The following is a 16,224-nucleotide window of genomic DNA, read 5'->3' as shown; positions in this document are numbered from 1 at the left end:
GCAGGCAAAAACCTGAGAAAAAATCCAACCAGGAAGTGGGAAATCTGAGGTTTGTAGTTTTTCAAGTCATTGCCTATTGAATATACCCGTGTCTATGGGGTCATATTGCACTTCCTAAGGCTTCCACTAGATGTCAACAGTCTTTAGAACCTTGTTTGAGGCTTCTACTGTGAAGGAGGTGGGAATGAGAGCTGATTGAGTCAGGTGTCTGGCAGAGTGCCATGAGCTGTCTCTCGCGCTCCCGTGAGAGTTAGCTGCATTCCTTTGTCTGTAGAAATACAATGGAATTCTCAAGGTTGAAACATTGAAGATAAATGATAAAACCATCCTAAAGATTGATTCTATACTTCGTTTGACACGTTTCTACGAACTGTAATATGGCTTCCGTCTGAATTTTCAACGAGTTTACGCTTTCTACGTATTCCCCAAGGTGTCTACAGCATTGTGACGTAGTTTTACGCATTTCTGTTGAAGAATAGCCGTATGGGGGCACATTGCGTACGTGGTCACATGGTGGCTCCGAGAGAGTTTCTCGCGTAAAGTGCAGAGGTAGCCATTACTCCAATCGGTCCTAGAGAAAAAGGAATTGTCCCGACGGATATATTATCGAATAGATATTAGAAGAACACCTTGAGGATGGATTCTAAACAACTTTTGCCATGTTTCTGTCGATATTATGGAGCTAGTTTTGAAACATTTTCAGCGTTGTGGTGACCGCAATTTCCGGGCAATTTCTCAGCCAAACGTGAAGAACAAACGGAGCTGTTTCGCCTACAAAAATAATCTTTTGGGAAAAATTAACTTTGGCTATCTACCTGGGAGTCTCGTGAGTGAAAACATCCGAAGTTCAAAGGTAAACGATTTAATTTGATTGCTTTTCTGATTTCCGTGACAAGGTTGCTTGCTGCTAGCAAGGCATAATGCTATGCTAGGCTATTATAAACTTACACAAATGCTTGTCTAGCATTGGCTGTAAAGCAGATTTTGAAAATCTGAGATGACAGGGTGATTAACAAAAGGCTAAGCTGTGTTCCAATATATTTCACTTGTGATTTTCATGAATAGGAATATTTTCTAGGATGATTTATGTCCATTGTGTTATGCTAATTAGTGTAAGATGAAAACGGTCCCGTTCACGGGATGGGGTGTCAGAGGTTAAAAACGTTTTTATTCTTACTTATTCGTAGCCAAAATGTTCAATGATGAATGAAATTGGAGTTGTTCTTCATCAACTGGTAATACATAAATAATGAAGCCAGTTAACCTCTAGCGACGAGCAATCCCGTATCCGGGAGCGTAATCATAGCCTCAAGCTCATTACCATAACGCAACTTTTCCTATTCATGAAAATCGCAAATGTAATGAAATAAATATATTGAAACACAAGCTTAGCCTTTTGTTAACAACAGTCATCTCAGATTTTCAAAATATGCTTTTCAACCAAAGCTACACAAGCATTTGTGTAAGAGTATTGATAGCCTAGCATAGCATTAAGCCTAGCATTCAGCGGGCAACATTTTCACAAAAACAAGAAAAGCATTCAAATAAAATAATTTACCTTTGAAGAACTTCGGATGTTTTCAATGACGAGACTCTTAGTTAGATAGCAAATGTTCATTTTTTCCAAAAAGATTATTTGTGTAGACAAAATAGCTCCGTTTTGTTCATCACGTTTGGCTAAGAAAAATACCGGAAAATGCAGTCACTTACAACGCCAAACTTTTTTCCAAATTAGCTTCATAATATCGACAGGAACATGGCAAACGTAGTTTAGAATCAATCCTCAAGGTGTTTTTCACATATCTATTCCATAATCTATCAGTGGTGGCAGCTGGCTTCTCATCAGAAGCAAACGGAAAAATACTGCAGCTGGAGATTACGCAATAATTGCAACGGAGGACACCAAGCGACCACCTGATAGATGTAGTCTCTTATGGTCAATCTTCCAATGATATGCCTACAAATACGTCACAATGCTGTAGACACCTTGGGGAAAACGTGGAAAACATAAGCTGACTCCTAGCTCCTTCACAGCCATATAAGGAGTCATTGGAATGAGGCGGTTTCAAAAAAATGCTGCACTTCCTGATTGGGATTTTTATCTGGGTTTCGCCTGTAACATCAGTTCTGTGGCACTCACAGACAATATCGTTGCAGTTTTGGAAACGTCAGAGTGTTTTCTTTCCAAAGCTGTCAATTATATGCATAGTCTAGCATCTTTGTGACAAAATATCTTGTTTAAAACGGGAACGTTTTTCATCCAAAAATTAAAAGAGCGCCCCCTATATCGAAGAAGTTAATAAGTTGACCTCTTGGATATAGGGGGCGCTCTTTTAATTTTTGGATGAAAAACGTTCCAGTTTTAAACATCAAACTCGTCATTGGAACAACGCAATATGATTGGTCATATAAAAACCTTGGGACTCAAATGCATAATGAGTGCTCTAACTCCCCCTTGCGGTGGTCTGGAAAAATGAAGCCATGATGCTAGGTACCTCGAAGTCCCGCAGTGTAAGCTCGCAACTTTTAAAGTAGGTACCACTGTAAGCTTTCAACAAACTTTTTGAAGTGAACATACGTTTTATGGGTAGCCAAGCCCTACAGAAACAATGTGTTCTAGAAGACGTTTGAGTCCTTAAAAGAAAGGGGTCATATTTTGCAGTCAAATAAATATATAAACATAGAGATGTATATTAAAACAACTTTTGAAGTTAATATAATGCAATTGTTAAGTGAGAAAACCACTCTGAAAAAGAGCACAGCTCCTCCTGATGTGAGCATGAAAGATTTTAAATTCACTGTCTAGTGATATGATGAACCATTTCAAAGTAGAGGTGTAGGCAAGAGAAAAATATTCTGTCAATGTGGAATATGTCAGATATACAAAAAGCTTGGGGGAAAATACAGAGAATGCATAATTCCTTGACAAAGACACGATGGTCTTTAACTGTATTAGTCAAAGTAAGGAAATGGGATGAGACAATCTTTCTGAGGAATCATGACAGGACATTGGAGATAGACAGTTTGAAAGCTCTTGGTGAACAGATCAAAACCTTGGAAGAAATTCAACAATAACAGGGAAGGGTCGTAAAACAGACATGGCTCTAACAAGTGGACCCCTTTGTTCCCTCAATCTACCCCCACTCTGAATTGCACAAGGCAGATCAGGATTCAAGCATCTAGTTAGCACTGCCTAGCTATGAGTCAACAGATACTGACAGCAGTGACGAATGATGTCTTAGTCCAACCAGAACACAGGCTGTAAAAGGTAGTAAAGACAAACCTCTAGTGACAGTAATCACACACAAATCAGCATCTCCAAAACAGTTGGATGAATGGTCAAACATTTTGAAACATCCACGAGAAGTGGGTATGGGAACACATGGGACCATTTGAAGCGTTAAGAAACTCCACAAACTACATCCTTATGATGGGTTACAGTTATTAGCTCTTGTTTTGAACAACCGTGAACATTGTGTCCTTGAAGAAAAAGGTTTATAGAGCTGTGGGTGGCAAAGAGCAAAATGTGGCTGATGGATACAAAGCCATACATGTTCTGGTCACTGGCAACGAGAATGTCAGAAAAGAAAACGTGTTCTTATGAGGAATGGCGAGGAGAAGCAGGGTCCCCAAAGACAATGCTGGTGCTAGCAAAGAAGCCATGGCCGCTACTAAAGTAGTGGAGGCTGCTAACAGCATCATACAATGTGGCACAATATGTAATCCAGCTACTCTGATGCTTCCTCCACATACCACATTACTTGAACAACTGTTGTGAGTTAGTTTTGGATCAGCTCTTTGATGGGTTTATTAAGAGTCATCTGTTGGAAAATCCTGAGTTTATCTTATACACAGACAGTTCAAGCATTGTGGAGGGGGGTGTGAGGAATGCAGGCTGGGCAGTTACTACAATGTGAAAGTGACAGGCACGTTACCTGCAGGAATATTAGCACAGCTGGTGGAATTGGTGGCTTTGACAGAAGTGTGTAAGCAGGCTGAAGGAAAAACAACTAACACACACACGGTATGCTTTTGGAGTTACCCATGATTTTGAAAAAAATTAATGGAAAAACAGAGGATTCATGACATCACTGGGAGCTCCTGTGAAGAATGGACTAGAGGTAATGGCTCTACTGAATGCTCTCCAGTTACCTGGACAAGTTGCAAATTTGAAAATTAAAGCACATGGAAAAATCTTTACAGATGAGAGTAAAGGTAATGATTTTTCTGACAGAGCTGCTAAAGCGGCTGCCAAGAGAACACCTGTCTCCTAAACTGATCAGGAGATACACTTTGGATACATTGCAACACATTAGAGATATGCAAGGCAGTGCACCAAAAGATGAAGTGTGGGAAAGGATGGCTGCAGGATGCAAACTCAATCAAGAAGGTGTGGAAATACAACCTGAGATGTGTAGCGCCAAATGCACTCTTACCCTACTTGGTGACAGATCCACTCTTTGGAGACACATTGGTGTGGACAAGATAGTTTATGGTTTTGTGAGCAAATGGTGGAATCAAGGTGTGTAGAAAGAGGCTGAGGCTGTTATGGCGAATTGCAATATTTGTATGGGACACAACACCAAGGGACGAGTGAAAGTACAGACACGACAAGCACCTGCTCCACCAGGACCCTTCAGACATCTACAGCTTGATTACATCACAATGCCAAAATGTAAAGGACATGAAGATATGCTGGTCGTTTCTCAAGATGGGTTGAAGCCTACCCTACTAAGAAAGGAACTGCACAACACACAGTTAAAATTCTGATTTGAGAAATCATTCACAGATGGGGATTTCCGGAACAATTATATTCCGACCAAGGCACTCATTTCACAGGAAAAGTGTGTCAGGAGGTAGCTCGTCTTCTGAACATATAAGGGCAGTGTAGTTGCCAGTCTCATTCTCAATCGAGTAGGCAGGTAGAACACACAAATCGAGTTTGGAAAGAGAATTTCAAAGCATCAAGTAGGGATAGCATGGCCAGATGCATTGCCTACGGTATTATGTAGTATACGAGCAACACATAATAAAACCACAGGGTTGAGTCTGTTTGAGGTCGTCACAGGTTGACCCATGTCACTACCAGACACGTTAGAGTTGAGAAAAGCAGACGTTCACTTCATGAGTGACACAACGCTTAACTATTGCATACAACTCTCTAATGCAGTAGGGGAAGCAGAAAGACAAGTAAAAGAGGCCTGGGGAATAAGTCCCGATGGGGGGACATGACATAGTACCAGGACAGTGGGTGATGTAAAGATGTAACAGACATTAGGGCCAAAATGGAAAGGTCCTTATCAAGTTTTGCTCATAACAACAGTAAAAGTCCAAGGAGAAAATCAGGATGGATACATGTCACTCATTTGCAAGGTTGTCCATTTTGATGACAGAGGATCCTGGAGAATGAAGAACTGCTTGATTAGCCATCGGGGGCCAATCTCGGGTAAAGAAGCGTAGTAAGATGATCATAACCTGATAAGCTTCTGTGTTGTACACCACAGTTGTCATATTAGGGATATCTAGATGAAAAGTCCAACATTTTCCTGAAAAAAAAAGAAATGTGTGTGTGTGTGTGTATATGTATATGTATATGTATATATATATATATATTAAATGGTATTATTATATATATTAATGGTAAGGCATTTCATCCAGAGCAACACTTCACATAGAACTTCCTTTATCTCTCCTATTTGTATAGAAGAGAAATGGATAGGCAATAGTTTTAACATTAGTAGCCTAGTGGTTGGAGCGTTGGACTAGTAATTGAAATATATATATATATATATATATATATATATATGGACATGCTTACTTAGGGAAATCTATGTGAAAAATAAATTTCTCTTGAAACCAAGACATGTTACTTTCACTTTTTTGTTTCCTTCATTTACAGGTTATGAGAACCTATTGTCTGAAGCTGCAGCAATATCCCTTGAACCATGGACTGTACCTGAAACAATACAAGCTCACTAGTGAAGTGCAACGGAAGAAGAATTCCTCATTCCCTGCAGACTGTCAGAACATAACTATTATAAATGATGTTCTGACAAAATTATCTATGTGGGACTGATACCCGTGTGGAAGAGCTGGTCACTTTTAAATGACTTGGTGAATGATTACCTTGCCAATAGGATGAATGAATATGGTCTTGTAGACAATTATATTTTGTGAGTTTCCTCCTAATACAGGATGTGGTAGGAATCATAAGGGACATCATTACACCTGTTAAGACTTATTTTCTATAACATTGTTTGAAATCTATTTATTATTGTAACAGCAAGTACAATATGCTCTTTGTGTTTTATGAAATGCATGGTGTTTAATGTGAATGATTTTATGCTTACTGTTAATGTTTTTTATACTGTCTATTTTTTCACTTTTTCTAAAAATACATTTTAAGTATATATTATATTATATATATATATATATATTTATTTATTTTTAAATGGTCTAGGGGGGAGTATAACAATATTTTGAAGATAAATACACAACGCAGAGACAGAGGACGAGAAGTCAATAAAATACTAACGATCAATGGAAAGTGTTTTTTCTGTAATAGGGGACTGATGAGCAATGTGTCAGAGACATGGGAAGAATTTGTCTATACAGTGAGCCTGAAATAAGATACTTGTTATTTGGCCATTTGCCCAGTTTTATTGCAAGGACTTCTAATTGGCCAACCACAAGCTAGGGCTGTGTTATAAACTACATCCTGTCCCTTTGTTCACTGGAGGAGAGGATCACTGAGGACAGGGAAGGAACAACCATCTACCCCTAAGCATAACATCTATGATTTATCCTCTTCTCCTCCCCCTGATTTGCTTTGGGGTCTGTGTTAAAGCATAACAACTGCTAACACTGGAAATACAATTTAAAGTTTGGTATGAATAGTCCTCCTACATCTTTCCCTCTTTGCAAGTTTGTCAATTTTATCCGGCCAAAAATCTTTTCACAAATTTCAAAACATAACGGGAATGGAATATCAGACACAAGACATTGGAAAATTCCTATATGGAAACCACAAGGGTCAATCTGAAATACCCAGAGAATGGTGAAAAGAGCAGTTAATATCCTTGCCTGATAACACAATTGATTTTGTCCCACTATGTTGACTTATTGTAATGGACACTGTTTCATAAACTTGTTAGCTTTCTACTTGCACAAGCCAAGGTAAATGTATCCAATAAGAGGTGGCATGAGTCCCTTTTGTGTATATAAAGATTGGCTTTCTCTCAATGATTATGAGTTTAATAATGGCTAAGTAATAAGTTTAAGGTACCTGATGCCTGAAGACCAGAGCCAGGATGCCACCGAGGAGCTCCAGAATGAGACAGACTGTCAGGGTGTAGAGAAACTGAAAAACAAAATCACATTTACAAGGTTTTTACACAGAATCGTTTTATTTATAAAAACATTTAATGGATCTGTCTGGTTAGCTTTCCTTTGATCATAGCTTGTGAACCACAAGCTATGATAGCAGCTCAGCTAAGACAAAAAAAATGTTGATAATGAATAGGGGACACTTGTGGTGCCCTCATACATGAAAAACAAACATATTGATCATTGCATGATGAAATTGAAGGGGCACTGTTCTAAGATGTTGCCAATTGTATGCCTAATGTCTTGGAATATCAGGCGCCATTTAAAACTGCCTGTATTGTAGTTTCTGCACACAGTACCATTACAAAAATTTAAAAAACATTCCCCAGTGGTCTAGGGCACTGCATCGCAGCGCTAGCTGTGCCACCAGAGACTCTGGTTTCGTGCCCAGGCTCTGTCGCAGCCGGCCACGACTGGGAGGTCCATAGGGCGACGCACAATTGGCCTAGTGTCGTCCGGGTTAGGGAGGGTTTGGCCGGTAGTGATATCCTTGTCTCATCGCGCACCAGTGACTCCTCTGGTCAGGCCGGGCGCAGTGTACGCTAACCAAGGTTGCCAGGTGCACAGTGTTTCCTCCGACACATTGGTGCGGCTGGCTTCCAGGTTGGATGCGCGCTGTGTTAAGAAGCTGGGTTGTGGGTTGTGTTTCGGAGGTCGCATGACTTTCGACCTTCATCTCTCCCGAGCCCGTATAGGAGTTGTAGCGATGAGACAAGATAGTAACTACTAATAATTGGATACTACGAAATTGGGGAGAAAAAAAGGGGGTAAAATTAAAAATTAAAAAATGTATTCCCAAGTGAAATAAAATAGCAGAATTTGTTTAGGCAAAAAAAAGTTATTGCTTTTAGAAGACAAAAATCTCTCATTCGTTCAGAAGGAATCAAACTCAAGCCAATACATCTACTGAAAAGTAGATGCAAACATCTCAAAATGTGATTAATATTATTCCAGTCATTAATTCATCAGAGCAATGTGTCATATCTAAAATGGACCTGGGGGCCTGCTAAAGTCTGATTACATATTTCAAATGTTGTGAATGCGGGTGGCTAAACTGTGCCAAACTAATACATCAATGAAACGTATGTAGCTAGTGGACTTTCATTAGTAATTGTGTCTTAATAACCCTGTTGGACCTTGCAGACAAATCAAGCTGAAACCCAACCAACTGATGCTATGCTAAAAAGGATATTGGAAGGATATTGACCTCATCCCATCAGTAGAGCATGCCCGTTTTAATTTTTTTTTTTTAAATGCCTTCCTCACCATCTTAAATAAGCATGCCCATTCAAGAAATTTAGAACCAGGAACAGATATAGCCCTTGGTTCTCTCCAGACCTGACTGCCCTTAACCAACACAAAAACATCCTACGGCGTTCTGCATTATCATCGAACAGCCCCCGTGATATGCAACTTTTCAGGGAAGCTAGAAACCAATATATACAGGCAGTTAGAAAAGCCAAGGCTAGCTTTTTCAAGCAGAAATTTGCTTCCTGCAACACAAATTCAAAAAAGTTCTGGGACACTGTAAAGTCCATGGAGAATAAGAACACCTCCTCCCAGCTGCCCACTGTACTGAGGATAGGAAACACTGTCACCACCGATAAATCCACTATAATTGAGAATTTTAATAAGCATTTTTCTACGGCTGGCCATGATTTCCACCTGGCTACCCCTACCCCGGTCAACAGCACTGCACCCCCCACAGCAACTCGCCCAAGCCTTCCCCATTTCTCCTTCTCCTGATGTTCTGAAAGAGCTGCTAAATCTGGACCCCTAAAAAGCAGCTGGGCTAGACAATCTGGACCTTTTCTTTCTAAAATGATCTGCCGAAATTGTTGCAACCCCTATTACTAGCCTGTTCAACCTCTTTCGTGTCATCTGAGATCCCCAAAGATTGGAAAGCAGCTGCGGTCATCCCCCTCTTCAAAGGGGGGGACCACTCATGGCCCAAACTGCTACAGACCTATATCTATCCTACCATACCTTTCTAAGGTCTTCGAAAGCCAAGTCAACAAACAGATTACCGACCATTTCGAATCCCACCATACCTTCTCCGCTATGCAATCTGGTTTCAGAGCTGGTCATGGGTGCACCTCAGCCACGCTCAAGGTCCTAAGCGATATCTTAACCGCCATCGATAAGAAACAATACTGTGCAGCCGTATTCATTGATCTGGCCAAGGGTTTCGACTCTGTCAATCACCACATCCTCATCGGCAGATAGCCTTCGTTTCTCAAATGATAGCCTTCGATGATAGCCTCGATAGCCTTCGTTTCTCAAATGATTGTCTCGCCTGGTTCACCAACTACTTCTCTGATAGAGTTCAGTGTGTCAAATCGGAGGGCCTGTTGTCCAGACCTCTGGCAGTCTATATGGGGGTGCCTCATGGTTCAATTCTTGGACCATCTCTCTTCTCTGTATACATCAATGATGTCACTCTTGCTGCTGGTGAGTCTCTGATCCACCTCTACACAGACGACACCATTCTGTATACTTCTGGCCCTTCTTTGGACACTTAACAACCCTCCAGATGAGCTTCAATGCCATACAACTCTCCTTCCGTGGCCTCCAATTGCTCTTAAATACAAGTAAAACTAAATGCATGCTCTTCAACCGATCGCTGCCTGCACCTGCCCGCCCGTCCAACATCACTACTCTGGACGGTTCTGACTTAGAATATGTGGACAACTACAAATACCTAAGTGTCTGGTTAGACTAAACTCTCCTTCTAGACTCACATCAAACATCTCCAATCCAAAATTAAATCTAGAATTGGCTTCCTATTTCGCAACAAAGCATCCTTCACTCATGCTGCCAAACATACCCTTGTAAAACTGACCATCCTACCGATCCTCGACTTCGGCGATGTCATTTACAAAATAGCCTCCAATACCCTACTCAATAAATTGGATGCAGTCTATCACAGTGCCATCCGTTTTGTCACCAAAGCCACATATACTACCCACCACTGCGACCTGTATGCTCTCGTTGGCTAGCCCTCGCTTCATACTCGTCGCCAAACCCACTGGCTCCAGGTCATCTATAAGACCCTGCTAGGTAAAGTCCCCCCTTATCTCAGCTCGCTGGTAACCATAGCAGCACCCACCTGTAGCACGCACTCCAGCAGGTCTATCTCTCTGGTCACCCCCAAAACAAATTCTTCCTTTGGCCGCCTCTCCTTCCAGTTGTCTGCTGCCAATGACTGGAACGAACTACAAAATCTCTGAAACTGGAAACACATCTCCCTCACTAGCTTTAAGCACCAGCTGTCAGAACAGCTCACAGATTACTGCACCTGTACATAGCCCATCTGTAATTTAGCCCAAACAACTACCTCTCCCCCTACTGTATTTATTTATTTTGCTCCTTTGCACCCCATTATTTCTCTACTTTGCACATTCTTCCACTGCAAATCTACCATTCCAGTGTTTTACTTGCTATATTGTATTTACTTCGCCACCATGGCCTTTTTTTGCCTTTACCTCCCTTATCTCACCTTATTTGATCACTTTGTATATAGTCAATAATACAGTAGAAAAATAAGTTTGTTTGTTTTACTCCATGTGTAACTCTGTGTCGTTGTATGTGTCGAACTGCTTTGCTTTATCTTGGCCAGGTCGCAATTGTAAATGAGAACTTGTTCTCAACTTGCCTACTTGGTTAAAAAAAAGGTGAAATAAAATAAATATATATATTTCAGGTAACATTTATGGTTCAGCGCTCATACTTTGCATACTGACATGAGAGCTACATTGTCTCATGGCCTTAGCACTGAAGACCTGAAATTACAATCGAGAAATATGTTAAGGGCCTATACACAGTCCATGTCCTAGAATTTAGTGGTAAATGGTACCAATGATTTAGTCCCAAAACAGTAAAGCCCAAGGTAAATCAAGTGCACATTAAATACATTAAAATATGAGATATGCATTTGACCCAGGTCTGGTGAGTGGTGAACCTCAAGCCTATATCACAGTGTTGTATTTAATTGTGTGGGCCTAGTACTCACCACTTTGAGGAGCATCAGGTTGTCCCTGAGGGAGGCCAACACGCCGATGAAGGAGACAATGAACATCACCACCCCCAGGACAATCAGGATGATCGCGGGGGCCAGGAACACCCCCTCCAGGGTTTTGTAGCGCTGCCGCTCGACCTCCGCATAGATACCGATGGCTAGGATGAACCCCCCAATCAGCTACCAGAAATAGAGACAGACATGGAGATGAGAATTAAGTATAGGTGCTAAGAGTGGTTACCTATACTGAGTGGTTACCTGTAAAATGCAATGTCAAATCAGAAAACTTAGATAAAGCTCTATGTAAATAGTTTCATGTTAATTTAATGCTCATAGATGAATTAATCTAGTTTCTGTAAATAGTGGACCACACAGAAATCTAATGAATTATGATCAAACTTTAATCCCACTGGGCAAAGACATCAGTTCAATGTCTAGTTTTGATTTACATAGATTGAGTTGTCAACTAACATGATTTCAAATGTGAAATCAACAACCATTTGAAACATTGGATTTAGGTTTAAAGTTGCGGAGGACAAATTCCCCAAAACCCTTTATGTTGATGACTTTTTGCAAATATAAAATCATTTTTTCACATTCATTCAGCATCACATTTATTTTTTCGTCGTTGAAATGACATGTAAACAAGATTGATTCAACAGGCTTGTACCTTGTGGGATGGCACCCTGCTGAGGTTAATTCATAATTGAAATGTAAACATCATCTGTGCTAGATACACTGCTAGATTAAAATCAAATGTTATTGGTCGCGTACACATTTGCAGATGTTAATCGCAGCTGCAGCGAAATGCTCATTTTTCCAGCTCCAACAGTGCAGTATACCTAACAATACAAAACACCACAACAAAAGAATGACAGTGCATTGGAAAGTATTCAGACCCCTTCACATTTTCTTATTCTAAAATGTATTAAATAAAAAATCTTCAAACACCCTTTCCCATAATGACAAAGCAAAACGTTTTTTTTTTTAACATATTTGCAAATATATAAAAAAAACAGAAATACCTAATTTCCATAAGTATTCAGACCCTTTGCTATGAGACTCAATTCAGCTCAGGCACATCCTGTTTCCATTGATCATCCTTGAGATGTTTCACCTTTGGTAAATGCAATTCATTGGACATGATTTGGAAAGGCACACACCTGTCTGTCATATATATATATATATATATATATGACAGTGCATGTCAGAGCAAAACTCAAGCCATGAGGTCAAAGGAATTGTCCGTAGAGCTCAGACAGAATTGTGTCGAGGCACAGATCTGGGGAAGGGTACCAAAACATTTCTGCAGTATTGAAGGTTCCCAAGAACAGGGAGGTGACCAAGAACCCAATGGTCACTGACAGAGCTCCAGAATTCCGTGGAGATGGGAGAACCTTCCAGAAGGACAACCATCTCTGCAGCACTCCAATAATTAGGCCTTTATGATAGAGTGGACAGACGGAAGCCACTCCTTAATGAAAAGGCACATGACAGCCTGCTTGGAGTTTGCCAAAAGGCACCTAAAGGACTCTGACCATGAGAAAACAAGATGCTCTGGTCTGATGAAACCAAGATTTAACTCTTTGGCCTTTCTACAACTTGTTTACGCTTTGTCATTACCAAATTAGTCAATGCAGTAAAAAAAAAAAAAAAAAATACAGATAAGAAGTCAAAGTAACAAGTAATTAAAGAGCAGCAGTAAAATAACAATAGCGAGACTATTATACAGGGGGGTTCTGGTACAGAGTCAATGTGCGGGGGCTCCGGTTAGTTGAGGTTTATTGTGTGTAAATTGCTAAAAAGGGGAAAACAAATTTAATCAATTTTAGAATAAGGCTGTAAAGTATCAAAATGTGGAAAAAGTCAAGGGGTCTGAATACTTCCCGAATCCACTGTAAGAAATCAGAATGAGCAATGTCAGAGTCCGGAATATAGATATATAGGATACTCTCAAATGGTGCATCTGTAGACTTTTGTGAGGGTGTTAGGGGTCAAGCAGGGGTCTTCAGAATGAGGTTGAAGAGGTTTTGCCGTGCCTTCTTCAACCCACTGTCTATATGGATGGACCATTCAGGTTGTCAGTGATGTGTACCCTGAAGAACTTGAAGCTTTTCAAACTCTACTGCGGCCCCGTAGATGTGAATGGGGGCATGCTCTCTCTGCTGTCTCCTGAAATCCATGAACAGCTCCATTGTTTTGTGATGTTGAAGGAGAGGTTATTTTCCTGGCACCACTCAGCCAGGGCCCTCACCTCCAGTGTCGTCGTTGTTTGTAATCATGCCTACATTGGTTGTGTCGTCAGGCAAACTTGATCATTGGCCATTTATTCAGAGTTCTTAGAATACACAGTACAATGCAAAGATTCATTCTAATTTGCTGGATTAAGTAGGGCCGGGATGATACCAGTACCGCAGTACTTGTTAGTATCGTGGCAAGGACACAAAACAGATTTAACTTCCTTAGGAAAACAGCCCGAATGTTTCAAACAAACATCATGTTGTCATCCAGAGTCACATTTATTTATTTCCCAAGCTATAGCACACAATATTCTACACACAGCAGGTTTTTGAAGGAGCAAAAGATTTATGGCCTGCTTTGTATTTCCATTTTTGCCCTCGAAAAAAATAGTGATTCTGGTATTGTCACAGCCCTACTATTAAGTTAATTGGCAGTACATTGCCATTTCAATTAGCTGATTAGTTTGCTAAGCATTAGCAATCCCTCGTTTACTCTAAGTATCAAAGTAATTACAGCATTGAGAAGGGCTCGCTCTTTAAAAGTAAAGACAATAATTAAATTCACTTATAACATGAATGCAAACGCAGAAACTCAAACTGCCCCCTTCAGCTTACTTCACAGACCTTGGGTGAAAAGTGAATGTGAGGTAACGATAATGGGAGTAGTAACCCCTCCAGCACTAATGAACCAGTAAGTAATGCTGATTTATTACAAAAAGTACACATTCTCTGCTGTTCATTACATCCTATACCGGTGACAACTAAATCAGTGTCTCTAGGTCTATGAATGCCCGTCTCCCCAGGTGTGCCACAGGCAGCTGATTGGACAGCTTTCCCCGCTTCAGGGCCAATTTGATTTTCTCTTCAAAACACCAATGCAGAGATTTCTGGCTTTGGGAGTAGTTCAAGGAAACCTATTGTGCACAGCTCTAACAGAGGTTTTTATTGCAAAAAGAATTGGCTCCGAGATCGTGACAGACTGTTCTGATGTCACAGGTGGATATGTAATTAAAAGAGACACCAAGCAGCTATGAGGCGGCACTGTGTTCTGAACTGTGACTGATACGGTAGGCCTACACAGGAAATTACAAGGCTTTTTGATCACTTGATACCAGTCCAAATGGAGGGAGCGGTGGTTGCTAGGCAAACTCATCTACAAAAAAAAAGTCAAGTCCAAAAATATTGGCACCCTTGATAAAGATGAGCAAAAAAAGACTAAAATACTGAGCTATATGCTCAATTTTTAAAAAAAATGTTCTGTTACAATTTCTCAGAGAAAGATATATTTATTAGTATAACAAGTTTTTTTTATTTTATTCTAAAAGATGGGTTAAAATCATTGTCTCCTCTGTTTTTAATACCTCACCTTCCGAGGATAATGGCACTGAGCCTTTTTCTAAAATGTTTTAGGAGATTGGAGAAGACATTGGGAGGGATCTCGGACCATTTCTCCATACAGAATCTTTGCCACAGAATTTCAAATGGGGTTTAATTCAAGATGACCATTGCAAAATTGAGATCTTATGGTTAATTCATATTTTGATGTGTGGTTGGGATTGTGGTCTTGCTGGTAAATCCACTTGTGACCAAGTTTCAGCTTCCTGGCAGAGGCAACCAGGTTTTTGGCTAAAACATCCTGGTACTCTGTCAAGTTTATGATGCGTTGATCTTGACAAGGTCCCCCAGGACCAGCGGAAGCAAAATAGCCCCATATCAAAGATACCTTTACAGTATGTATGGGGTTATTTTCTGCATAGGCATCCTTATTTTGATACCAAACCCACCACTGGTGTGCATTGACAAAGAGCTCTTTTCAGGTCATCTGACCATAGCACCGGGTTCTCATCCAAGTGCCAATACCATTTAGCAAACTGCAGGTGTTTAAATTTGTTAGATGAAATTAAAATAGAGCTCTTTGGAAAGTCAGGTTGCTGGCAAACAAGATGCTGGGGAGTTTAAATTCCATGTGAAGTTGAGTCCCAAGTAATCAAAATACAGCAGCATACTGTCATTTTACTGCAATAAACACCATAAACTTAAAATACAGTAACTTGTTGTATATTTACTGTATTTCACTGCAATCAGGTTTTGGTAGTGCATCTTAAAAATTACAGGAAATTCAGCAGTAAAAATACAGTAACTTGTTGTATAATGCAACCAGTGGCCGGTACTGTACCGTTAAATTACATGTGGATCAGACAAGCATGTCAAATCCTTAAATTAAAAACCTGCATAAAAAGGAATTCACCTTTTCACATGTAAAATACAGATGACTATATTCAAATGAATTTTTTTTAAAGACTATATTCAAGTACAGTAGTTCAGCAGATACTGTCTGTTTTATAAAAACAATACCACGTACTCCATAAACGAACACCTATCTGGTATTGCTGATTGGATCCAGACATTGCAAGGATCTGGCCAGCACATTGTCATGCCTCTGTGGATTCTCAACAACCTGAAGTAATGCACATTCAGACTGATTTTGTGGTCTGACTATTTCACAATTCTTCCCTATGGCAAATTGAATACTTGATATCTGCATCAACTTATTGGACACAGAAAACAATGACAGTGAAT

At 40.2% G+C, this 16,224-nt stretch overlaps 1 protein-coding gene across 1 annotated transcript in view; it reads right to left on the bottom strand.

The window, feature by feature from the left end:
• Positions 1–16,224, bottom strand: part of tspan15 (tetraspanin 15) — a 39,566-nt gene that overhangs the window by 17,394 nt on the left and 5,948 nt on the right. Inside the window, exons 2-3 of the mRNA XM_024430751.2 lie at positions 11,399–11,584; positions 7,286–7,360 (exon numbers count right to left, since the gene is read on the bottom strand). Of these exons, the coding sequence (XP_024286519.1) occupies positions 7,286–7,360; positions 11,399–11,584 (261 nt within the window). The remainder of the gene's footprint in view (positions 1–7,285; positions 7,361–11,398; positions 11,585–16,224) is intronic.

The sequence above is a fragment of the Oncorhynchus tshawytscha genome, linkage group LG01 (genome assembly GCF_018296145.1).
Source record: "Oncorhynchus tshawytscha isolate Ot180627B linkage group LG01, Otsh_v2.0, whole genome shotgun sequence".
Taxonomy (NCBI): Eukaryota; Metazoa; Chordata; class Actinopteri; order Salmoniformes; family Salmonidae; genus Oncorhynchus; species Oncorhynchus tshawytscha.
Note: the sequence above shows the minus strand (reverse complement) of the source record. Positions and strands in the feature narration are given on the sequence as shown.